Source organism: Trichechus manatus, unplaced genomic scaffold, assembly GCF_000243295.1.
Source record: "Trichechus manatus latirostris isolate Lorelei unplaced genomic scaffold, TriManLat1.0 scaffold00061, whole genome shotgun sequence".
NCBI classification, from domain to species: Eukaryota; Metazoa; Chordata; class Mammalia; order Sirenia; family Trichechidae; genus Trichechus; species Trichechus manatus.
This window is the reverse complement of record NW_004443997.1, coordinates 3,779,947-3,806,190: the sequence shown is the minus strand read 5'-3', so window position 1 is coordinate 3,806,190 and position 26,244 is coordinate 3,779,947. Positions and strand designations below refer to the sequence as shown.

Genomic DNA, 26,244 nt, shown 5'->3' with positions numbered 1-26,244 from the left:
TTGTGTGGGGTGGGGTGTGTGTGTTGTGTGTGGAGTGTGTATATGCGTGTGTTGTGTGTGGTGTGTGGGGTGGGGTGGGGTGTGTGTGTTGTGTGTGGAGTGTGTATATGCGTGTGTTGTGTATGGTGTGTGGGGTGGTGTGGGGTATGTGTGTTGTGTGTGTTGCGTATGGTGTGTCTTGTGTGGGGTGGGGTGTGTGTGTTGTGTGTATATGCGTGTGTTGTGTGTGGTGTGTGGTGTGGGGGGTGGGGGTGGTGTCCATGCGCGTGCTCGTTGGCGGTGTCCGGGCCTCACCGGGGTTGGCCATGCTCCGATGGATGGCAGCGAGGTCCTTCCTCTTCCACTTGTGCATCTCCTCCTCCATCTTGTCGATGCGGGCCAGGTTCAGGGCCCACAGGCAGCCCTTGCGCGAGGAGCCACTCATCTTGTTCTCCACCTTCTCGAAGCACTTGTTCAGGGACAGGTTGTGCCGCACCGAGTTCTTCCAGCCGTCGGGGGCTGTCTAGCGGGGAGAAACAGGCACTCAGGGGATCTCTTCAGAGAGCTCCCTATAGCCTCCTTCCTCTTCTTCGGGCTTTCAAACTCAGAGGCTTAGAGGGGCAGAAGAGTGGTAGGGGTAAAATGACAGTGTCCAACTGCAGTCTCAACTTGGAGATACAAGAGAGAGTAGTGGGGACTGTGGCAAATTGGAGGGCACAAGCCCTGATGAAAGGGGCGGCCGCTATTGAGCTCCAGCCAACTGTTACTACTCCGGAACAAGGCCCAGGGCTGCTGGATCTTCCACTCTTTCTCTCTCAGGAAGCCAGTGAGATGATGCTAATACACGGATAACTGGGCAAGTGTATTAAATGCAAATTGTTTTTAACTGCTCATAGTTTATTGTTGGGTAACCAGCTAGTGCATGCACCTCACACCTTATACATACACACACACCATTGTGCTTCAATATTTCTGCTACAGACACTGCCCGGGCCAGGAACCCTGCAGCTTGGTACCTGCTCCCCTTTTTGCTTTGATGCTAACAAGGAGAACATTACTAATGGCCAACCCTGTGCCAGGTCCTTTGCATGCAGAATCCTCACTAACCTTCCCAGGTGGGTAGTAACCTCCCCATCTTCCAGATGAGGATACCGAGACTCAGAGAGGTAAAGGTTGCTGCCAGGTCTATGCTTTTCATCATTATGTACTGAGTCTGTGCTGAATAACTAGGCTGTCCCCCTTCGCCCACTGGTATGCCTGGTGAACTCGTCTTTACCCGTCAGAGTCCAACTCAGATATCCCCTTTACTTTCTGGATTTCTATGCCCATGTCTGTGTGTGAGTGTACACATACAGGTGTCCTTGCTACCAGGTTTGCAAACATAACTGGGATCCAAGAAGGTGGCCCAGTTTGGCCTGGGTCAGCCCTGGATTCTGGCAGCACCAGGGAGAGGCCAGGGCAGTTCTGGAAACCCCACCCTGTGCTGGGGCACCTCACCTTGAAGTAGGGGAAGTGCTCCTTCATGAAGCTGTAGATCTCGCTCACGGGCAGGCTGCCGGTCTTGCTGTTCTTCAGGGCCATGGCAATCAGACAGCTGGGGCAAGAGGTGAGGCAGGTGGGCATGAAGGGGTCCCAGGCCGACAGCCCCGGATCCCCTCTGCCAGGAAGCCTGCCCTGATGGACCCGACCCATCCCTGCCCTACACACTCACACGACATTAGCTCTTGATACCTTTTCACACCCCAACATCTTTTCCACCCCCTGCCCCTCTCCTTGGCCCTGGGCCCACTCATTGGTACTGATTTGAGAAATCTTGTTTTTTCCTCTTTATCTCCTCCCCAAAATTAATGTCTGTGGGGCTTTAGACTTTACCTAGGCTGCCTCCCCCCTCCCTAGACTCCTGAGAGGTTCACGTTACTGTTATTGTAACTTTACATCTGAGGAAACCACAGCTCAGAGAGGCCAAGCCATTTCCCCAAGGCCACACAGCATGTGAGTGACAGAGGGGGACACTGCTCAACACCTGGAATGGTTCTCACCCCTGGGTGCTGAATCACTATGTGATGGTCCTGCCTGAGACCAGGTCCCACCTGGGAGTTCCCCCCAACACCCCAAAACCTCCCTCTGAGAAGTCTGGGCACCACACTTAGCTGTCTGAGAGGCCCTAGAGACAGCCTTTACCCTCTGTTCCCTGAGCCCCTGAAGCACCCCCCAGGCTTGCCCTGGACCTCACCTGTATGAGTAGATGGGCTTGGGGTAGTGTTTGGGGTGCAGTTCCTGAGACGAGTGCACGGTCACACGGGGCTGGGGGTAGGGAGGCCGCACCCCAAATGGGGAAGCATACAGGCCTGCTGGGGGGCACTTCCCATGGGCAGGGGGAGGGCAGCAGAGAAAGAGTGACAAGGTGAGAGAAAGCATAAGTCAATCACAGTAATACCCCCACCCCTGCCCCAGCCCCAGAAAGAATGAGGTGGGTTCATAACCCCACAAGACAGTCTGGCAGGAGTGTTGGGGGAACTTGAATGAGCAACCCCCATGACCTAGGCATGGTGGGAAGTATTATCTTCATGTTGTAAACCGAACCACGGAGAGGTCCCTGGCTCACCCAAGCCAGGGGTGCGTCTGCCTCAGAGTCCAGGGCTCCCTGAGCCCGTGATACCTGCTGGCCCTGGGGGAGCGGGAACTGCGGCTGGGCAGTGGGTGCATAAAGCTGTGGCTCCTGCTGGCTTGCAGAGGGCTGGCTCCCCACTGGGAATGGGCTTATCTGCCAGGGTCGGGAGAAGAGGAGACAGAGGGTCAGGACGGAGGCAGGCACACCCCAGCCCTGGGGGACAAGCCGCCTCCCTCCCTGACCCACGTGGTGGTCCTTACACTGGCTTCGTGGCTGGCCAGGGAGCCAAGACCCAGGATGCCTGAGGGGGCCATGCCAGCGGGCCCATGGAGCAGGGGACCTGGGGCGGCACCCACATGCAGGTCAGCCACCCCTGCCAAGGCACCTGCAGGAAGGAAGCACAGAGACACTGCCAGGCTGGAGGAACGGTGGCCATGGGCAAGGACAGCCTAGTCCCTGAGTGTCCCCAGAGGATGGGGTCTCCCCCACCCTCAGGATCAGGCGCATAGCAGGTACATGTAAATGGCTTCCTTGGGATACAGTGGTGAAGAGTGGGGCTCCTACCAGCCGGGTAAACTTGGGCCAGCCTCAGTTGCCCCATCTGTACCACAAACAAACAAAAAACAAACAAAAGCCCAAACCCATTGCTGCTGCGTGAATTTTGACTCATAGTAACCCTGTAAGACAGAGTAGAACTGCCCCATAGAATTTCCAAGGAACGGCTGGTGGATTCGAACTGCTGACCTTTTGGATAGCAGCCATACCTCTAAACCACTGCACCACCAGGGCTCCGTCTGTACAATAGGGCTAATGATATTACCTACCTATAAAGTTGTGAGGGTTAAACAAGATATAACCTGTAGAGTGCTTAGCAAATTGTTGGACATGAGATAATATCTCAATAAATATGAGTATAACAACAGTAATAATAATGTAATATCTTGGCTCCTGTCCTTCATGAAGCTAAAACACCAATTCATTGTTCATTCTCTCCTCGAAAACATTCCATGGCTCCCCGGTGCCTCAAGGTTGAGGTCCAAATGCCTTCTTGTCCTTTCTCCCCTTTGCCAAGCCTTACTGCTCTGCCAAGGATTAGCTCAAGGATAGCAGATGTACCCACCCCTCCCATGCCCAGCCTGTGACAGACATTGCTGATCCACTGCAGAGTCTCACTGTACCCACTTGATTTCATGCAGCCACCTCCAATCAAGCAACCTGCAAAATGATCCAGCCCTAGAGCCACCTCTTCCAGGAAGCTTTCCAGATCCCTTAGCTCTCCCCTGAGTTCTGGCTGCCATCTGGGATCATCTTTTGTGCATTGTCATGTCTGTCTGGTCCTTTTTTTCTCTGGCCAGTCTATCAGCTCCCTGAAAATCAGGACCACATCTGATATGACTCAGTGCCCCAAACACCTGGCACACTGCCAGGCACTCAGGAGGCTCCCAACAGAAGCAGTGGAAGAAGGCCACTAGCCACTGGCTCGGCTTCTTTATTTCACAGTTACCATTTATTGAGCACCTACTGTATGTGAGGTGCTTTCCATATGGAATCCTCACAACACCCATTGAAGGCTCTTCTATTATCCTTTCACTACAGATAAGGAAAATAGCTCAGAGTGGAAGGTGCTTGCCCCAGGTCACACAGCTGTCCCCCAAAGCTCTAAACCAAGGGTCAGGCAAACTACAGCCAGCAAGCCAAATTTGGCCCACAGCTTGTTTTTGTAAATAAAGTTTTACTGGCACACAGCCACATCCAACCATTTATATATTGTCCCTGGCTGCTTTTCCGCTACAATGGGGAAGTTGAGTAATTGTAACAGAGACCATATGACCTACAAAGTCTAAACTATTTACTACTTGGCTCTTTATGAAAAAAGCTTGCCAACCTCTACTATAATGTTTTGGCCCAGGACTTGTCCAAAGAAAGAAATATTCCTAGGCACCAATTTTTCAACTATTGGTATCTTAAATATACTGCAGTGATTGTTTTTCTGCTGCTGCTGTTTATTTTTCTTCAACATTTTCTGTGTCTTTGAGCATCTAATCCATTTGCTACTAACGCAACTGTTATTTTTGTTGCCGTTGAGTTGGCTCTGACCCATGACGACCTTGTATATAGCAGAATGAAACGCTGCCCCATCCTGCGTCATCTTCATGATCATTGGCATGTTTGAGTCCATTGTCGTGGCTATTGTGTGATGCTTTCCAACCTAGGGGCTCATCTTCTAGCACTGCCAGGCCTTTCTTCCGAGTCTGTCTTAGTCTGGAAGCTCCACTGAAACCTGTCCACCATGAGTGTCCCTGATGGTGTTTAAAATACCGGTGGCATAGCTTCCAGCATCACAGCAGCACACAAGCCACCACAGTACAACAAACTGACAGATGGGTAGTGGACAACTGCAACTAGCTGCCATTTATTGAGCACCTACTGTGTGCCAGGCCCTGTAGTCAGCTCTTTCCATGCTTTCTCTCTCTAATCCTCTAGATCAGAGGTCAGCATTCTTCTTCTATAATGGGCAAATACTAAATACTTGGTGGTATAAACGCTTAAGCACTTGAATACTAAGCGAAAAGTTGGCGGTTCGAACCCACCCACCCAGAGGTGCCTTGGAAGAAAGGCCTGGCAATCTGCTTCCAAAAGGTCACAGCCTTGAAAACCCTATGGAGCAGTTCTACTCTGTACACGTGGGGTCTCCATGAGCCGGAATCGACTTGACAGCAACTAAGAACAAGTAAATATTTTAGGTTTTGCTGATCCCATATGACCTCTGTCCCATATTCTTTTCCTTTTAAAAAACCTTGTTCCCTATTTTTTTTTACAACTCTTCAAAGATGCAAAAACCATTCTGAACTCAAAGGCTGTACAAAAAGAGGCTGCAGGCTGGATGTGGCCCGGGGGCTGTAGTTTGCCGACTGTCCTCGAAGTTCAGGATGCATGAGGGTAGGGGCAAGTCTGTCTTTACCAAAACCTCAGCACTCACAGGGCCCGCTACACAGTAAATGAGGAAACGAGCGAACCACACCGCTCCGAGGAAGGTAGAATTAGTCACATTGTACGGGTGCAGAAACAAGGCCCAGAGAGAGGGAGTGACCTGGCCGGGGCCACACAGCAGGTAGGGGCAGCACTGTGAGTCGAAACCCCCCCTCCCTGCCACCTGCCCACACCCCGTCCCACCTTGCCCCTCAACCTACCTGGGTGCAGGTGTGGAGCACTGGGGCTGCCCAGGTGCACGCGGCCACTCGCCATCTGCTGCAACCGCGGTACATCCACGGCCGTGAGCCACGACAGGTCCCCCGGAAGGTCGTCATCACCGCTGGTGGCCAGGAGCCTGCAAGGAGGGGCAGGGAGCGAGAGCCGGCTCCGGGGCGCTCCCCTAAGTCTGGAATCATCCCCTTAGCCCCTCACCTTCTCAAGCCTCCCTTCCTGGCTCACCAACCTACCCCTCCCCAGGGCCGCCGTGGGGACTTGGTCCTAGGACCCCCCTTTGGCAACCAGATGGCCCAACCTCAGATCGTCATTTAACACGTGTTACTTGGCACCTGTTGTTGCTGTTAGTTGTCACGGAGTCCGTTCTATCTCATGGTGACCCTGCGTGTAGAGTAGAACTGTGCTCCGCAGGGTTTTCAAGGCTGTGAACTTTCAGAAGTAGATCGCCAGGTATGTCTTCCGAGGTGCCTCTGGTTGGTTTGAACCGCCAACCTTTTGGCTAGTAGTCGGGCACTTAACCACTTATGCCACCACCATAATAGTGGTTGCTGAGCACTGACGGTGTGCCAAGCTACCTGTCAAGTCCTTCACAGGGATCGACTCCTGTGGCACTCCCAGTCACCCTGTGTTGTGGATAGCTGCCGTTGAGTTGGCCCCCGACTCCTGGTGACCCCATGCACAACAGGATTGGACCGTTGTGATCCATAAGGCTTTCACTGGCTGATTTTCAGAAGTAGATCAGGTCTTTCTTCCTTGTTCATCTTAGTCTAGAAGCTCCACTGAAACATGTTCAGCATCACAGCAACACGCAAGCCTCCACTGACAGACGGGTGGTGACTGTACGTGAAGTACACTTGCCAGGAATCGAACCCAGGTCTCCCACATGGAGGGTGAGAATTCTACCGCTGAATCACTGACTCTGTGAGGCAGGCGTTAATATTATTCCCACTTAACAGATGGGAAAGCCGAGGCTCCGTACGCTGAGTAGGAGGTGTGTGGGCCCTGAGAGAAGGATCTGACGTGGGGGCCCTGCGGGGCAAAGTGGGCAGGACCTGTGGCCAGGGTCCCTTCCACCATGGCAGAATCAGGGCCACCACCACAGGACCCAGGCTGCCCGACTCCAGGGCCAGGGCCATTTCCAGCATGCCATGGCCTACGTGGCGTGGCGTTTGGAAAGCAGCCTGTGGGGTGGCGGCATCACATGCTGACCCCACACGGGGTCCTGAGTGCCTCCTACAGCCAGGCCCAGGGCCCAGGGTTCAATCCCCACAGCAGCCCCGTGAGGTAGGCTCTGTCCATGTTCCCCTTTCACAGACGAGGAAACTGAGGCTCAGAGCACTGAATCACTTGCCCGAGGTTAACAAGGAGCAGTAAGTGGTGGGGCTAGAACCCAGGCAGCATGATGCGGAAGCCCAGCTCCTCACCATGACCCCAGATAGCCCCTGAAGGCTTCCGTTAAGCCCCACGCCCATCACTCCTCAACAGATTCGTGAGCAAATGAAACACTTTCCATGGAAGGAAACAGGCTGCCCATTGAAGATACCAAGCAGGGCTAACCAGAACTCTCCGGGGCCCCTGAAGTCATGTTGGGCCACGTGGCTCCAAGACCCCTGGGCATCACACCAGCATCTTGTCCTTGTCACAACATGGGTACAAGCTGGGGGCTTAGGAGGCCATGCCAATCCCTGCCACATCTGCCACCCTGCCTGCCAGGGCCTTTCTACTTGTCGCCAAGAAGATCTGGTACAAATTCTAAGCTCCAGATTTCAAAATTAAGCGTCTCAGGGCCTCACAGAGTGGGAGGGTGTGTGTGAGACTTACTTTGGACATGTTATCAGGAGGGACCAGTCCCTGGAGAAGGGTATCATGCTTGGTAAAGTAGAGGGTCAGCGAAAGACAGGAAGACCCTCAATGAGATGGATTGACACAGCGGCTGCAACAATGGGCTCAAATGTAGCAACCATTGTGAGGATGGCAGCATTTCGTTCTGTTCTACATGGGGTCGCTATGAGTTGGAGCTGATTTAAAGGTACCTGACAACAATATCAGTTTTCTTGTGCATCCAGAATGGGATGTTAGCCTGTGTCTTTCCATGTTTTGGGCCACCTCTTCTCTCTCTCCTCCTCCCTCCCCCGGCTCCATCTCTCTCTCTTGCTCTTTACTTGTGTGTTAGGGCCACAATTAGCGTTGCCATGACTACTGCTGCTCAGTTGCCACCAGGCCTGGGCCCTCAGCCCCCTGAGGAGGCTGGCATCAGGTGACTGCCCCGCTGCCCCAGCGATTGGCTGCCTCGTAGGAAAACAGAATCTGGAAGTGATTTGAAAACTCGGCTGGCCGGTGTCGCTGGCAGGCTGGCCGGTGTCGCTGGCAGCAGTTGGCCCGGCTGCTGTCCCCTGGTGACCCATTGTGTGACAAACGACTGTTGCCCCATGGCACGTGGCCCCCATTGTCCTGGGGTCTCAGTGCAATTGTTTCTGCTGTCCCCCGGCTGTCACCCCTCCAGCCCGCTCGTAACTCATCGGGCCAAATGACAGCCGCGGCCCTGGCCTGGGTGATGCCATCTGTCCCCTCAGGCCCGTGGAGACCACGGGGTGGGGCGGCGGGGCAGGGCTTGGTGGGCCACCCGCTGCTGGGAGTGCCTGACCAGCTCCCACCCCTCCTCAGCCCGTGTCTGGCTGGAGCCAGGCCAGTCACACACCCCATGGCCAGCTAGCCAACCTCCCAGTGTCTGGCGGTACGAGCCCCACTCCTGCTCAGTAACCTGCTGTAGCTCCCCACTGCCCTCACTGCTTTGCCTGGTGCTGGGGGCAGCAGGAAGGAGTAGAGGTGAGTTCCTGATGGCGGGTTTCTCAAGGTGGGGGCCCCCCCAGAGCACCCAAGTGAGGGAGCTTGTAAGCAAACCACGTTCCTGGGTGCCGCCCGAACCCGTGGAGACTGGCTGGTGGTGGGTGAATCTGATAGGTGGTACCTCTTAACCAAGAGCTTGCTCCCTGGACCCAGCCAGACGTGGTCTCCCTTGGGCATGTGACTTGTATGCCCTTGGGCAAGTAACTTCACCTTTCGGAGCCTCAGTTTTTCATCTGCAAATTGGGGATACTAGTTGTTGTTAGCTGGCATCAGGTCAGCCCTGACTCATGCCAACACCACACACAATGGAAAAGAACACTGCCTGGTCCTGTGCCATCCCCACAATTGGTTGCAGATCAGACTGTTGTGACCCATAGGGTTTCCTTTGGCTGATTTTCAGCAGGAGATTGCCAGGCCTTTCTTCCTAGTCCATCTTAGTCTGGAAGTTCCGCTGAAACCTGTTCAGCATCACAGCAACGTGCCAGCCTCCACAGACAGATAGGTGGTGGCTGTGCGTGAAGTGCATTGGCTGGGAATCGAACCCAGGACTCCTGCATGGAAGGTGAGAGTTCAGTAGCTCCTATCACATAGGATGTTGTGAGAATTAAATGTGTTAATGCATGTAAAGCATTTGGTGCAGTGCCTGGCTCAGAGTAAACAGGACATGAGTATTTAGCTGCTGTTGATATTAGTATCAGTATGAGCAGGTCCCAGGGGATTGGGAGTCCACAGAAGCCTTGGGCTTTGGAGTCAGACAGACCTGCAACTGCTACCACCATGTTGGGTGCCGTCGAGTTGATTCCAACTGATAGTGACAACTTGTGACAGAGTAGAACTGCCCCATAGGCCTTCTAGGCTGTAATCTTTATGGGAGCAGATTGCCAGGTCTTTCATCCACAGGGTCACTGGGTGGTTTCGAACCACCAGCCTTTCAGTTAGCAGCTGAGCGCTGAACCACTGTACCACCAGGGCTCCTGCTTGCATTTACTGGGCACTTCCTGCATGCCAGACCCTGGGCTACATACCATCCCCATTTTAGAGATGGAAAAACTGAGACTGGGCAGCCCCTGCAATGCTCTGGGCCTCAGTTTCCCCGTCAAGGAGGGATTATGTGAGATGAAGCAGGTAGAGTGCTCCGCACGCAGGGCTGAGTAAATGGTGCCATCCTCACCGTTCTGTTCTTTCTCCTCCCGCTGTCCGTGAGCCCCCACCTGGCTCCCGCTCCCAGCCACATGAGGGCTGCAGCCTCCTGAGCCCACCCCAGCCTGCACTGCCCTGGGGCACGCCTTGCTGGCCTCCTTATGACTTTGCAGCCGCCATTCCCCAACCAGGTGCCCTTTTGGCTTTTCCTCCCCCCACCCACACCGTGCCCATCCCCGGACGTTCACTTCAAATCCCGTCTTCTAGCCTCTTAACGCCGGAAGTCCCCTCGCACATCTCCTCCCCCAACTCCTTGTTTCACCCATGGGGAAACTGAGGCCGAGAGAGCGGAAGCAGTTTGCTCCCAATCTCAGAGCCTCAGAAGGACCACGACTGGGCCTGTGGCCAGGGGCTGCTTGGCTCCCTGTGGAGGCTCTTTCCACCCCAGGGGCGATGCCTCCTCCAGGAAGCCTTCACCACCCAGACCCCAAGATCAGACACCTTCCCTGCTCCCCACGCCTCTCGGGGTCTGCACTGCCCACCTGTCTGCCCTGACCCTCCGAGGGCTGCGCCATGTCACTCCGTGTCCCCACACACAGCAGGTGCCCCTTAAAAGCCCACTTGGTTGGTTGAAACAGGCTGACCCCAGTCACTGACCCTGAGAGGGGCATGGCAATAACTGTCCTGTCCGGCTCTTGCAGATCTCACAGAGCTGTCCCCTGCCTGCTCGGGTCCTCTTGGCAGCCCCAGGAGGGGGACAAGAAGCAGGCAGCCCCATTTTACAGATGGGAAAGCTGAGGCCAGACCAGTGAAAGCAGAACCCCTTTGCTTGTAAGTGAGGTGACCAGGACTCGAACCCAGGTCTGTATGCCCCAATCCCTGTTGTTCCTATGACACCACAGGTAGAGTCTGATGCTCCCTGGGGGAGATGCCCTGGTCCTGAGTCAGGGCCCCAGCCAGGGCTGTGCTCACCAGCATCTCCCAGGGATAAAATGCAGAGTCTGGGGCGCTGGGTGTGGGGCCCAGAAAGCTGTGTTTTAGTGCCTCCCAGAAAAGCTCTGGGGGGAAGGGCTGCCCAGAGTGAGTGTGACCAGAGCTTGGGCAAAGCTATGAGTTCAAGTCCTTGCAACCCCCTGACTGTGTGGTCTTGGGCAAGTCACTTCAGGTCCCCAAGCCTCCATTTTCTCATCTGAAAAATGGGAGAATAACAGTCCGTATCCCCCTGGGTTGTAGGATCAAAGAGCCAGTGTATAACTTACGGCCCCCCATTCTGCCATCTGAGGCGTTTACTGCTCATTCTGGGGGTCTGACAGCCAGGACCCATTCCCGTCTGCTGCCTGGGGCATCCCAGAGGTGGTCTGCTTCTCTTCCGCCCACCCTGTGCCAGCATGCCTTCCTGAGTGGGCCTGACAGGTGGTCCAGCTGGACCCTGGGGTGACGGAGGCTCACTGCTGTTCAGACCCTGGGAGCACTGGGCTGGGAATCTGGATGGCTCCGAAGCCTGGCCAACTCCCCACTGCCTTGTAGGGTCTCTCTGGTGTTCAGGCTCCACTGTACACAGCAGGGACCTGGAGGTGACACACAGAGAGGGTATTTCGCCCCACCGCCAGGCCCGGGGCCTCAAAGCTCTCTGTCCCCTTCTCCTCCACCCTCCTCTGCCCCTGCAGAGGCGCATCAGCAAGCCCCTCTCTCTACGGTAGCATGTGAAGGGCCTCCCAAAACTTCTCCCTCACCAGTACCTGAAAACTCAAAAAACCATTGCTGTCGAGTTGATTCCAACTCATAGCCACTCTATAGGACAGAGCAGAACTGCCCCATAGGGTTTCCATGGAGTGGCTGGTGGATTCGAACTGCTGACCTTTTGGTTAGCAGCTGAGCTCTTAACCACTGTGCCACCAGTGCCTGAAGTTCCCTCTTTAGGAATGTTTCAGGTGCCCGCGGGGGGCCTGTACCTCATTGTAGATAGTGGCACCTACAGGGTCCTGGGCAGCTGTGACACGGGTCGAGGAACTACTTCAGCATCCCAGCCATGGGCCCTTGGAAGGGCACTTAATCCCCCAGCCTCAGTTTCCCTCTCTGTAAAATGTACAAATGATGGTAATCACAATACCACATACCCCCCACGACCAGCATGCTGGTATGGAGGTGAGGTGGCATTGTGACGCTGCCATCTGCAAGGGGTTGGGTTTTTCCCTGGGGTGGGAGTAGGGGGGTGACCAGATATCAGTTTTCTGAGTGGGTTTCTCCTTAGCTGGAAAATGACTGCATGTAAAAGGCAAAACCAACGCCAGTGCCCCGGGGGCCGGCGGGGCCGACCTCCTTCTTCCCTGGGTCCTCGCAGGCCTGGCCTGCTCTCTCCCTCTCTGGGTCTCTTCAGTCTCAGGGTAAGGAGTAAAGCCACTGACCCGTCACTGATGCCTCCCTGACTGGGTCACCTTCAGAAAAGACTACAGGAAGAATCAAACTTCAAAAGACCCAGCCCCACCGCTCTGTCCACTCCCTCCCTCCACCTCCACTCTCTCCCCAGCCCCCAGTGACCCGTCTCCCCGCTCGCTGACTTTCTCCTACTCTCCTTTTCTGCGTCTCTCTCTGTGTCTGTCTCTGTCCTCTCTTTTCTCTCTGTGGTTCTCTGTCATCTCACTGTTGCTGTGGCTGAAGCCTCCTATGATGAATTTGTGGCTGCACTCCTTCCCCTTTGGTGACATCAGATGTACTTCCAAACCTTGCTGAGCCTCAGTTTCCTCATCTGCAGAATGGGAGTAATAACTATGCTGGAGGCAAAGCACCCAGGACAGGCGCTAAGTAAACGTCCACCCTCTCTGCTTCCCCCTTCCCTCTCTGAGGTGCCGTCCAGGGCCCCCCAGTCTTCCCCAGACCAGTCTCCAGCCCACACACCCATCAGTCCCCTCCTGGTGACCACCTACGTCCCCACGGCTCCGGCTGCCAGGAGCCAGTCAGCCCTTCTAGGTATGCGGTCTGGGCACCTGAGTTAACGCATCTCCATCCCCAGGTGATTCTCACACACCTAGAGCTGGGGAGCAGTGGCTCCCACCCCACCATCCAGGGCAGAGTGTGATGGGCCCTCAGGTGGGGCCAAACGTTGACTGCCTCCTCTAACATGCCTTCCTCTGTGCCTCTGCGCCTTCTGTTCCCTCACAAAGGATGCCCTTCCTGCTTCTCCCTCTCTGGACATTTCAGTGTTCAGTTCCCATTCCTCTGAGCCCCAGGGAGCTCTCTTATTGGCCACAAACCTCCACATCTCCCGAGCCCAGCTGGTGTCCCTCAGGAGGGCAGGGTGCACCCTCTGATCTTGGGGACCCCGAGGGTCTGGAGGGAAGGAGGCCAGAGCAGGGGCTGCAGGCAACCCCAGGGGACCCTGATGATGAAACGGGGCCCCTTGCACTCCCTGAAGGAGGGGCCGCCGCCCAGCACCCAGTACAGGGCTGGACACTCAGTAGGTGCTCAGTGAGTGTTCCTGGATAGAACAAATGAGCAAACAGGCCCAGCTTTCCAGACACCCTACCCTAACCTCCCCAGGTTCAACCAGGGGTGAAAGGCCCATCTGTCCCCTGGGGACACTGCTAGGGGCAGGCATGCCTCTAGTGTGTGCCGGGCCCTCAGCTAAGCCCATTACACGCTTGAGCTCATGTTCTCCAGATGAGAGGCTGACCAGACTGACATTGTTATCATTACCACCTGCCCATTTGCCAGATGAGGATGCTGAGACCAGGGAGGGACAGGTCTGGCTCAGGCCACTCAGCCAGTGAGCAGTGGAGCCAGGACTCCACCTCCGGGGTCAGGGTTAGCAACCGTCCCACTGTCCTGTCTCCATGCCCTACAAGAAGGGGTGAAGAAATATGCACTGTGAATTCTAGAAAACCCTAGCAATGCTGTAGTCACTAGCCATGTGTGCCTATGAACATTTAAATTCATTAAAATTAAATAAAATTACAGATCCAGGTTCTAGGCCCCACTAGCCACATTTCAAGTTCTCAGTGACCACATGTGGCTAGTGGCTGCCATACTGGACAGCACAGATATGGAATGTCCCCATAGCACTGTTCTGGAAGATCCTTTTCAATTGTGATGGGAATACGTGTGGTATTTTTACATTGCCTTAAAACAACTGTTATATTGTTGTAGGTTTGAAAATGTATGTAGCTGATTTCATGGAATTTTGAGTTTAAGCAATTTTTATTCTAGAAGATCCTCCCACCCCCTCTATGGAGGAAGTTATAGGAAAGGCTCTGTCACAATAGAAGCCATGTACTAAGATGACTCACAAAGTCATGAGCTCCTCGTCCTGGGAGCATTCAAGCAGGACTGAGTGAATGACCCGTCAGGCCCCCGTTGGATGTTAGATGAGCCTAAGCAACCTCCGAATTTCTTTTGTTGCAAAGATCCTATGATTTGTGGGAGAAGTCTGCAGATAAATAGCCCTGGTCACATTTCCAAAGTTCAGTGGTCTTGGGCAAACCCCTTTCCATCTCTAGGCCTCAGTTTCCCCACTATGAAGCAGCAGTGGTAGAGTAGAGAACCCCTCAGGCCTCACCAATGCTAGGGCTCCAGAGGATGCTGGAGGATACAGCGGTTAGGGCCAGGCATAAGCCCTGAGGCAGGCAAGCCTGTATCTGAGCTCTTCTTCACTGTGTGGCCTGGGGCAGGTGACTTAAGCACCCCCCTACAGGGCCTCAGTTTCCCCATGTATACCCATTATTGTGGAGTTGATTCCGACTCATGGCGACCCCATGTGTTTCAGAGTAGAACTGCACTCCACAGGGTTTTCAATGGCTGTAATCTCGCGGAAGCAGATTGCCAGGGCTTTCTTCCATCCCCTGCTTCCTGTTGGCGGCAGGGCAGATGGATGGTGGGGGTGGGGCGGGAAGCAGGGAGACTGGGGTGCAGCAGTGGTGGGGGCCTGAGGAGGGCAGGGCAGTGGGGAGGGGGAGCCCCAGTACACCTCTGGCTTGCAACCACCCAGCCTTTCCGCTCATCTCTCCTATCCAGAACGCAACTCGTGTAACTCCTAGGACAGAGCTTTGTGGTTCTCCCGTCAGATCATCTTGTTTCGTGCGTCTGTTGATTCTCATCTGTCGCTCCTGTGTCTGTCGTCTAACGTATTTCTGGCATCGGGGGGCTGATCGCAAGCTGCGTATGTTTTCATTCCCGAGTAGTGATTATAAAAAGCAGCGCCGAACAGGACAGGGTCTAGGGAGGCGTCCTTCCGCCAACAAGACAGACCCATCAGCAGGGCGAAACCGAGATCCTCATACGCCGTCATCGAGCCAGTCACAGATCACCCTCCATATTCTATCCCCACCCTCACTCTCCGTCTCAGCCACCACCACAGCACTGTCATGTGTTTGCTGACATTAGACAATCTCCACGGCACCCAATCGTCTGCCAGGCTGCTCACCTTGTCACAAGCAAACGAGGTCAGTCTGGGAGGGCCTGTGTGGGGAACCCTGGTGTGGGGAGCCCTGGCTGCCTTCCCGCTGATCCCGTGTGCCCCGCGCTCACCTAGTGACCCGAAGGCCTATCCTACGGTGGCTCAGAAGTGTACTCAGGGGTCAGGCTCTCGGGTTGGTGAGCAAGGTAAAAATGGCCTTTGAAATCCCCCAAGTCACCTGTAGGAACAGGAACACGCTTTTGTGTGCACACGCCTGAAAAGCACTTTTTATGCCCATGAAGTTTAATACCCTGAAGTCCGACGAAAAAAAGGGAAAAAGGGAAGACCCCTGCAGTTGTCACAGCAGTTAAAGCATTCTGCCTAAATTTAAGACAATTATCTCAGCACTGGGTTGGGGACAGGTGGAGAATTCTAACACATTCCTGCTTGCCTGTAGCGCTTGCTCTGTTCTGCTTTAGAATTATATCTGCCTGACCTTAACACAGGAGGCCTGGTGGTGCAGTGGTTAAGTGTTTGGCTGCTAACCCAAAGGTCAGCAGTTCGAATCTACCAGCTGCTCCTTGGAAACCCTGTGGGGTAGTTCTACGCTGTCCTATAGGTTGCAATGAGTCGGAATCGACTCGATGGCAATGGGGTTAGTTTTTTTGGTTAACATCAACATGAGTCCCTGGGTGGTGCAAACGGTTACGCACTCAACTACTAGCTGAAAGTTTGGTAGTTTAAACCCACGCAGAGGCACTTTGGAAGACAGGCCTGCCATCAGCTCCTCTAGGGAGCAGTTCTGTCCTGTACACATGGGGCCACCATGAGTCAGAACCGACCCCACGGCAACTAACAACAACTCTGTGCTTATTACGTTACGCGTTTTACGTGTGCGTCTTTCTGAGTTTGCCCAGAAGGTTCTACTTAGCAGGAAACCCAGCCCCTCTGAAATGCCACATTCCGAGCCCATCCCAGCTGGGGTGCCCCCAGGCATGGGTCCCCCGTTGCTCTCTTGGCGGCATTACAGTGTAGTGGTTCTGATCAGTGATGAGGTTTTACAGCGATAAATGTGGAGGTTTAACCCTTTGTGCCCACTATCCAGTCGGGGATATCCTACCTTTAAGGTACGAAATGCTCAGCCTTCAACCAAGGCCCCGCCTAGCACTTGAATAGCTCCAGAGTTCATGTCCAAGAAAAGTCTTGCCTGCCTCCTGTCCCTGCCTCAAGGGCAGGAGGGTAGACTCTGGGGCCAGGCCTGGGTTCAAGTACCACCCCAGCCACTTAGTGGCTGTGACACTTGTCTGAGGTAGTCCTGCTCTCTGAGCCTCAGTTTGCTTATCTATAAAATGGGGGTGCTAATGCCCATACCCATCACACAGGGTGGTTGTATGGACTGAATGAGATAATACATGCAGGGCAACCGCCGCACTGTCCTATCTCCCTGCCCTACGAGGAATAGTTAAAGCAATGTGTATTGTGAATTCTAGAAAATCCTAGCACTACACTGTCCAATGTGGTAGCCACTAGCCATGTGTAGCTATTTGTATTTAAATTCATTACAATTAAATTACAGATCCAGGTCCTCGGTCACACCAGCCACATTTTAAGTGCCCGATGGCCACCCGTGCCCATTACATCAGCGCGGAATACAGGGGGTGGTTCGCCTCATCGTAAACATCCTTGGAAGATCACAGATTCAGCTGGAACCCGTAGGGCTCCTAGCAGAGTGTCTGGCACTCAGCAAGCGTTTGTTTCATTCTGCAAAGATTTCCTGAACCTCTACTACGTGCCACGTCCTGTTCTGGCAAAGAGACAAAACCCCCTGTGCCCAGGGAGATAACTTTCTAATTATCTAAGACCTTAATTATCTAATTATCCAAGAACAATGCAAACTGGTTGTTCTCAGACGAGGAGAGGGCTGCCCCACCACGTGCCTGGCTCCCGCCAGCCCTTTAGGTCCAGTACCTTGCTAGTCCCCTACAGCCTGCTACTTCACATCCCCATTTCACAGATGGGATGGCTGAGGTCACAGAGGTGCGGTGACACCCCAGCCACACGGCGTGTCAATGAGGAGCTGGGGTTTGAATTAGAAAGGCCCCTGCCGCGGAGCCAGCTGGGCTGAAAGAAATCAAGCTAGGGGCAGGAAGGGCAAACTATCATCATCATCGTTTTTAAAAGGATCAGGCTGCAGGTGCCCCCAGGGAAGGATGACAGGGCTGCTGGCCAGGGGACCTCATGGTGGCCCTGGGCAAGGTGAGACCCCACTGGGGTCCATGGCTGCCATTCTATGCTGTCCAGGGGACCAACTTAACCAAGTTTAATTAACAACATCCTTAATCGGCCATGCTCCTTGCAGGAAGGGAGTGGGGCCAGCAGAGCAGGGCGCCGGAGGGGAAGGCCCAGGGGACCTGGGTTCCAGCCTGGCTCCACACCTCATGGGGGGATGCTGGGCAGGTGATGCAGCGCCTTTGTGCCTCAGTTTCCTCATGTGCCAAATAGGGGCAATTACAGGGTCTGCCTCCTGGTTCAGAGTAGGTAAAGCACAGGACAGGATAGCACAGGGTGGGTGCTAGAGAAGTGCTTGTGGAATGAACAGACTTAACACCCAGCAGCCAGAGTGACCTTTTGTGACCATCTTTAAGACCCATGGGGGAATAAGATTCAAGCTCCTCACATGATCTGGTCCCTGCCATCTCCTGCCCTCTCCATCCCTTTGCTCTAGCAGACCTGTCCATCTCTCAGTTCCTCAAGCAGTTGAAGTTCTTATCCATCATAAGGCCTTTGCACATGCTGTTCCCTCTGCCTGGAATGCTGTTCCATGCACTCAGTACACAGCTGGCTCTTTCTCATGTTTCTGGTTTCAGTCTAAATGTTTCTTCCTCTGACAGCCCTTTCTGGCCACCCCTCCCCGTGGTGATCCTTCTCTATCCAGCATCCTGTGTGTGCCCGCAGGGCATTTTGCAATGAGGTATTCATTCATACGGAATTCTAGTCTTTCTGCTCTGGGAGGCCCTCTATTTTGTTCAGCACCAAGCACAGGGCCTGGCATCCTGTGGACACATTTACTACATACCTGTTAGAGTAGGAAAGAGAAGAAGGATCCCCAGTCCAGTCCAGACCAGCTCCAACATATCTTGCATTCTCCAATCTCCATCCATTTCTTACCCAGCTTGATATCACCTCCCCCAAGAAGCCCTCCTGAACCAGTCCAGCACCTCCCCGTCTTTCCCTCGCCTGGAATGGTTAGTGCCTTTATTGTCTGCACCTAGCATAGACGGCCCGAGGTCACCCATTAATTTTACTTCAGTGTCTGTTCTTATCCACCCCTTCCCTTCTAGACTCTAAGCTCCCAGAGGACAGGGACAACTCATTACAGACACAGCGTGACCAGCTCGGGCTTTCATTCCTTCGTCTGACAAATATTTGTCCACCCAAAGTAAACTGGACTTCCCCGGCCACCATCCTTGTAGTGCTCACAGGGCCTGCACAAGTTCATATGTATTTGTGGATGGATTATGGTTGATTTGGGGATATTTGCCTATGCATCTGAAGTCCAGATCATTTAACCCCTTGTTTCCTATCTTTGGGTCCCTTAGAATTGAGCCAGCAATTGGGCAGCGGGAAGAACATCTGTCTGAGGTTCAAATCCCATCTCAACTCCTTTGTAGCTGTTTGACCTTGGGCAAGTTCACTTCACCTGTCTGCACCTCAGTTTCCCATCTGTAAAATGGAATAATAATAATTCCCACCACAGAAGGCAGTTGACAGGATGAGGTCAGATAACCTGTAAGACAAGGCCTGGCACACGGTAGGTTCTCAAACCATGCTTCTTTCTTCCTTCCTACTGCGTTCTCTCGTCTTGCCTTGCATCATCACTAGGAAGGGGTTTGCCCCCCAAATATTGTCTCTAGGGGGTAAGATCACCAGCCCTGCATGCAGAGGCATGTCCTGCCCTACCTAGGATGTCACCTCCACCCTGGTGACAACACGGAGGTTTCACCTGCCTTCTAGAGATGTGGTTAGTAAGAAACTGTTACACCACTGCAGCTATTCTTGTTTCTAACCTAAGCTTTACACAAAAAGTGATTAAGCCATTCATAGAGGTATTTATTTAGCTAACATATCTTTGGCAATACCTTTTGTTGCCATTTACAGGAAAAAGAAAATCAAATGCAACTTTGCAAGCTCAGGAGATTCCCAGCTAGACCAAGAATGAGTGTAACGTGAAATGATTTGAGTAGGAACTTGGAAGAGAGAATCTTTCCTTTTCTAGGGTGGCACAAACAGTTTGCACCTGACTACTAACCTAAAGGGTGGAAGTTCAAATCCACCCAACAGTGCCATGGAAGAAAGACCTGGCAATCTGCTTCTGTGAAGATTCCAGCCAAGAAAACCCTATGGAGAAGTTCTCCTCTGTAACACATGGGGTCTCTATGAGTCGGAATCGACTCCACAGCAATGGGTTTGCTTTTGGTTTGGTTTCCTTTCTAGAACAACAGCTGGCTCAGGACTTGGGGCGTGTGTATGTGTGTATGTTCCTCAGGGGTGGAACTAGAAGGCCCTGAAGGTGGGCTGAACCCCAGGAAGGCACCTAAAGTGCTGTTCTGTCCACCCCAGGGGATGGGGGTATCACCACCCCTGACAGATGGACCCCCCCCAAAGAGGTTACAACTGATGGATGGAACCACTTTGATATGGAATAAACCAGCACTAGGTACTCTCAGAGCAGGGCTCAAGATAAAAACAAGAGGTGTCTGCTCACCCTGGTCCACACGACAGAATTTTCATCATCACTTGGGCAAGAAGCTTCCCTGTTTCCATGGACGTGTTATTTCTCATGTGATGATTTATCTGACCATCTATCCGTCTAATGAATTAAATATCTCCCATGTGCCCAGTACCATGGTCTGGGGGGAAAGGGCTGTGCCTCAGGCCCCCTGGTTTCTTAGAGGAAGGAGCGAGGGTTTGGGAAATGAACCACTGGACCTCACGACCTGGGGAGCCGGTTAGCATCCAAGGAGCCAGAAGCCTGACTTCTCTTGCCTTTCTGAGCCTCAGTTTCCCAATATGTAAAATAAGGTTGTTGGACTTGACCTCTAGAATAAGCTCCAAGAGTCTGAGCAGGTAGTGAAAATCTTCAGTTCTGCCCCTTCTTCCTAAACATATACCTTTGGGCAAGTCACATATCTGTGCCTCTGTATCCTTGTCTGTAAAATGGGCTAATGCAGCACCTGCTATAAAGAAGCAATGGGACGGTATAGTTGCTAAGGAGCTCAGCAGGCACACAGTAGGTGCTTAATAACTGTCATTTTATCTCAGCACCTTGAAGGGTGGGCTGCTCTCCTAGCCTCTGAGCTAAGGGGAGACCTGTCTTACCCCACGGTGAGCACGACCCTGGCCGCTGTTGCCCAGGAGGTGAGGACTGCCCCCAGCCCCGAGGGCGGTGGAGAGGCTGCTGCAAACGCCAATTGCTGGCTAGGCCTTCCCGCTGACTCCCCATGGTCCCTGGAGACAGAGCTGCTGCCTCCAGCTGTCACAGCCCTCCTGGCACAGCCATTGAAAGTTAACGGCTATACTCGGCCAGGGGGAGGAGGTGAATTGGCAGGCGACTGCTCAGGGGGCCTGGACCAGGGCTGGACCTGAGCATCCTCGGATGGAGCTGTTCTCTGGAGACATGGAAGGGTGGATGAGAAGCCCATTAACTTCTCCCAGGCTATTATTTGGGGAGAAAAATGGGAGTGGTTGGAAGGAGGCGGGGGTGGGGATGGGGGAGTCGCTGTATAATCACAAAAGCTCCTCTTCCTTGAGAAAGCGCCATGTCCCAGGCTGGCTGAATGCCTGGCCCAGATGGAGGAGCAGCATCTTCCCAACGACCTGTGAATGGCTCCATTTCATGGATGAAGAAACCGAGGCACAGGAGGGGCAGTGGCTTGTCCGGGGTCACACAGCTGTGAGACGGTAGTGCAGCTGACTCTGTTCCAGCATTTGTGCTCTTCACCTGGGGGGCCCGGGGGCGTGGCCATGATGCCCACTGGATGCGACAGCCTCAGGTTCAAGGCCCCACTTTACCCCTTACTAGCTGCATCCTTTTGTTAAGCTATTGAACCTGGCTGAGCCTTTGTTTCCTCATCTGTCAAATGGGCACCATATAGTGCTCCCCTCGTGGGGTGGTTGTGGGGGTTTGGTGAGGTCATTCATTCCTGGGCGCCTGGCACAGGCATGGCAGGCCATAAAAGGGCAGGAAACCGCCAGCTGCTACAACTATTGTTGTTATATTATTCGGCATTCTGGATAACCTGGTGGCTAGTGGTTAAGAGCTCGGCTGCTAACCAGAAGGTCAGCAGTTCGAATCCACCAGCCGCTCCCTGGAAACCCTGTGGGACAGTTCTGCTCTGGATAACCTGGCTGTTCAATATAAGAAAACAGCCCTGGAGTCCATGTGAATAAGGTTTGTGCTGAGCTGAGCATCCCAGACAATTCTGGGGTACAGGACCCGCTGAGCAGCAAGGATCCAGTGCTGATGGGTTCAGGCCTGCTTCTCCACCTTGCTACCCTCCCCAGCAGGTCGGTGAGCAGGCTAGGCATTGCCAGGCCTCCAAGTAAGCTCTCTGCCCACCCTGCCCTGCCCTGTTTCCAGAGAGGGGAAGCTGTCCAGTCTCCAGACAGTTGGTGAGGTGGGCTGGCCAAGCAACACGGGGCCCAAGAACCCAGGACTTCCAGGTCTGAGCCTGCTGGGGGTCCCTGTTGGGCAGCACCTGGGCACCTACATTCAGGGCTACCCCTCCTAGCTCCTCGACAAGCACCACCCCTGCAAGGTCCTTCAGAAAGCTGGACTCTTTGTTGTTACTAGGTAGAAACAACGACAGTAACTATGAGTTGAGTGTCTCATGCTTTACAAGCTTTATTTACTTAACCCTTGTAGCAACCACATGGGGGATGTGCCCTAGTTATGCCCATTTTAAAGATGAGGAAACTGAAGCTGAGGCATGTGGCGTGTCCAAAGCGGGAAACTGAACCTGTGCCTGACTCCAGAGCGGCTGCCTCTGGTGTTTTTATGGGACGGGGGGCGGTGCTAAGGAAGCAGCAGGGAGCCCTAGTGGCACAGTGGTTAAGTGCTCCCCTGCTAACCAGAAGGTTGGTGGTTCGAACCTATCAGCCACTCCGCAGGAGAAAGATGTGGCAGTCTGCTTCTCTAAAGATTACAGCCTTGGAAACCCTATGGGGCAGTTCTACTCTGTCCTATAGGGTCGCTATGAGTCAGAATCTACTCAAAGGCAAGAGTTTTAAGGAAGCAACAGGAGCCTGGGTGTTGCAAGCAGTTTGTGCTCAGCTGCTAACCTAAAGGTTGGTGATTTGAACCTACACAGCAGCACCACGGAAGAAAGGCCTGGTGATCTTCTTCTGAAAAATCAGCCATTGGAAACCCTATGGAACAATTCTACTCTGTAACATATGGGTCGCCATGAGTTGGAATCAACTTGACAGCAACAGGTTTGGTTTTTGGTTTTAAGGATGCAACACTAATCTATGTTTTTGAGCTTTTGCAGCCAGCCTAGGGAAGAAACCAGGTCTCTCGCAAGTCCAGGAGAGGGTAGACTCCCCCAGGAGGCACTGAGTGCCTGCTGGATGCCAGAGACTTCCACAGATATCTTACTTTCATGAGGTAGCTTTTATTATCCCCATTGTACAGACAAAGAAATGAAGGCTCAGAGGTGACATTGCCCAGGGCCGTACAACTGGCAAGCAGCAAAGTTAGAAGTTGTTACCGAATTGCCATAACAATTCTATGCAGTGGGTACTTTTCTATCCCTATTTTATGGATAAGGAAGCTGAGGTTCGGAGCACTCCACACAGCAAGAGGAAGTGAAATTATAACTGACTCACGCTACCCCGTCCCTACCTGCCATTATTTAAACCCTTTTAGTGCTGGAAGGAAGCCCAGAGGTCCCGGCTGTGTGATCTGGGGAAAAGCCATTTCATTTCTCTGAGCCTCAGTTTCCTCACCTGCACAACGGGGCCCATCAGAGCATCCCTCATGGCAGAGGTGGGTGAGGGGGGCCCGGCACATAGTAGGTGCTGTGGACCGTCTAGTGGCCCAGCTCCACACACAGCAGGCTCTCGGCAAATATCTGTTTGAATCTGTGACCTCATTTGGATTTTAGAAAGCAGCCGCTAGGGCCTCGGGAAGCAGCCTCCCTGTAATTGGGGGATCAGTCTGCCCCAGCAGGCACTGCTGCTGAACGGCAGTAGCCCCAGGAGGCCAGACCCTCTCCAGGTAAACAGGGCTGATCTGAGGTGATAGCCTTCTCTTCCCCGGCCAGCTCCATCCTGCCCATAATCTGGGCTGTAACACCCTCAACCCACCAGGTGGTGCTGGTCCTGGGGGTGGGGCCCTGGGAACCAGGTCAGACCTCAGAGGGCTCAAGGGAGGGAGGCTGGGAGGGGACTCTAGGTCCTTCCTTTCCCTTCTCCCTCCTGCTTGTTGTGTGACCTTGGACAGTTCCCTTGTCTTCTCTTGGCCTCAGTTTCCCCATTTGTAAAAGAAGGGGGCTGGACTAGTTGACCCCCAAGGGCCATTCCAGCTCTGAGGCTTGAAGACAAAAACAGGAGAAGCTCTGAGGACCATCCCCCACACCTCACTCATACCTTGCTTCACCCTTCTCAAAAAATAATTTTTTTGCCCTCAGTCTTTATCTAATTTACCCTTTAAACATGTGAAACTTAGGAGAAACTTTAAAAAAACAATTGACATGAAGTCAACTCCGACTCACGGTGACCCCGTGTGTGTCAGAGTAGAACTGTGCTCCATAGGGTTTTCAATAAAGTAGATCACCAGGCCTTTCTTCCAAGATGCCTCTGAGTGAACTGGAATCTCCAGCCTTTCGGTTAGCTGCTGAGTGTGTTAGCCACTTGCACCACCCAGGGACTCCAGAAGAAACTTTAAGATCATCTAATTCAACAGAACCACTTAACTGAAGAGGAAATGAGGCCCAGAGAGGGCAAGGGACTTGCTGAAAGTCACACAGCCAGGCTAAGAACCCAGGAGTTCTCACAACTTTCCCAACATCCGTGGAGGACAGAAACCAATTCCCCTCATAAAGCTTTTGGAGGGCATTTCCTGGAGCCCCCTTTGGGCCACTGGTAGGGGAAGCAATAACTGCTATTGTCATCTTAACAGTCACCAGGATGCCCAGCCTCTACCCCAGGAGGGAACCTCTCCTGGAGAGAACAATGGATATTTATTGGTCCACTGCCCCGCACTGCATGCCCGGACACCCTTAGAAAGACCAGCTCGGAAAGCAGGACCTTTTAGCTCTTCTGCAAAATCACAGAATTTAATGTAACAGTTGTTCTTGGGCAGCTTTCCATTGCCGTCCAGTCGATCAGAAACTACAAGCAGCACAAAAACACTTGGAAACAATTTAAAAACTAAATATCCTTTGTTATCATCGAAGCCCTCACCTGTATTCCTGTGGAGAGGGGTGGTGGTTTTGCCCTGAGTTTCGAATAATTCCTGACATTGTGGACGAGATGTCACTTTCTATCATCTCCTTGGGGGAAAGACAAGCAGAAAACAAAACTCCCATCACCAACGATGTGGACAAGGTAGAAACCCACCGTTTTCCTACTAATTGGAAGGATGGAGCTCAAACAACTAAGAACAGTTTTTGTTTTTTTTTGTTTTTTTTTAAAAAAAGGAACAAGAATTAAAAAAAAAGCTCTGGAGGATTTCTGGGCGCCCCAGGTCACTGTCTCAGGGAAATTCTACAGGGTTTTAGAAGGTTGCAAACGAAGAGAAGGGAACAAAATTCCAGGTTCTTTGGAATTAGTGGAGTGGAAGGGCAGTGAGAAGGGTCTAGAACCCAAATGTCAAGTCTCGGAAAATGTGGACTTGCAAAATACGAATCAGAAAAACCTTGTTCCTTTCCAAGCCTTCTGTTTTCAACCACAGTTCAGTTATGATCACTTTGGAAATTAAAAATAAACCAAAAAAGGGCAGCTTGATGGATCATGTATGTTTTTCCGGGGAGGCGAATTCCTACTTGTTTGGGGAATAATCCCCACAGTGCTCCTGCCTTGGAAATGCCATCAGAAATGCCACATACCCTTGCTGGAAAACCAATGCCAGCCCTGCCCCTGCCACACACAAGCACAGCCTTTAAAAAAAAGAAAATTCTTGGAGCGTTCCTAAGTTTCTCAAACTGCAAATCCGAAAGGAACACAGAAACCCATCCAAGAAAAGACTCTCAGTTCTGCCCCAGAAGTCATTCACGGTTTCCCGGGGAGAAGGCAAGGGGGCCTGGGGAGGCAGTCCCGCAGCTCCCGAGCCCCCGGGTCTCTGCCCCGGGAGGCAAAGCAGGGCACTGCCCGGAGGAGGGGGCAAGCAGCCCTGCAAGGTGGTACCTGGAGCCGATCCTCGCCGGGCCGCCGCTGCAGGCGCTCCTGGGGCGGGCCGGCCTCTCGGAGGGGGGCTCCCTCGCGCTCGCCCCTCGCAGTCCGCAATTTGGCCGCCGTCGCAGCGCGAACCGTTTTTAAATTTCCCTCTCTGGAGCTGTCCAGCTCGGAGCATGCGCAGTAGCCGTGCGGGCGGCTTTTCCCCAAGGGTCAGTTGCTGGGCAGGGTCAAGGGGATTGCAGCGGGTGTTTCCCAGCAGCCGCGAGCCTTGCACGCTCTGGGGCTCCGAGGCGGGGGTGCAGGGACAGGGACTCCCCTCTGCAAACTTGGCCTCCCAACAGTGGCAGCCACTGCATGCTCGCGAGCATGCGTTGAGATGCAGTGGGAGGGTGATTTAGGCCCAAAGAAGTAAGTTGCAAAAGGATGCCGGGTGCATTAAAACTTGCAATCCCTCCTGGGCCCAGGGGAAAATGAGGTGGGTGGGCGGGGAGATCAATTGCAGCTGCCTGTCTCCCCCTGAGGGGGAAGGGCCAGGAGGCCGAGTGGGGCCCCAGGTAGATGCGGATTCCGACCACCTGTCCCTTTAAGAAAGTTGTGTCCGCGCGGCGCGGCGGAAGGGGCTGCGGCGGACGGTGCTTGCGCGGGGCGCCTCCACCTGCCGGCCCCGCGTGGG

At 53.4% G+C, this 26,244-nt stretch overlaps 1 protein-coding gene across 1 annotated transcript in view; it reads right to left on the bottom strand.

Annotated features, from left to right (window-relative positions):
- FOXN4 (forkhead box N4) overlaps positions 1-24,724 on the bottom strand; it is a 29,267-nt gene extending 4,543 nt beyond the window's left edge. Inside the window, exons 1-7 of the mRNA XM_004378988.1 lie at positions 24,639-24,724; positions 5,782-5,918; positions 2,851-2,975; positions 2,639-2,743; positions 2,213-2,340; positions 1,477-1,573; positions 295-502 (exon numbers count right to left, since the gene is read on the bottom strand). Of these exons, the coding sequence (XP_004379045.1) occupies positions 295-502; positions 1,477-1,573; positions 2,213-2,340; positions 2,639-2,743; positions 2,851-2,975; positions 5,782-5,918; positions 24,639-24,724 (886 nt within the window). The remainder of the gene's footprint in view (positions 1-294; positions 503-1,476; positions 1,574-2,212; positions 2,341-2,638; positions 2,744-2,850; positions 2,976-5,781; positions 5,919-24,638) is intronic.
- Between the last annotated feature and the right edge of the window lie 1,520 nt (positions 24,725-26,244).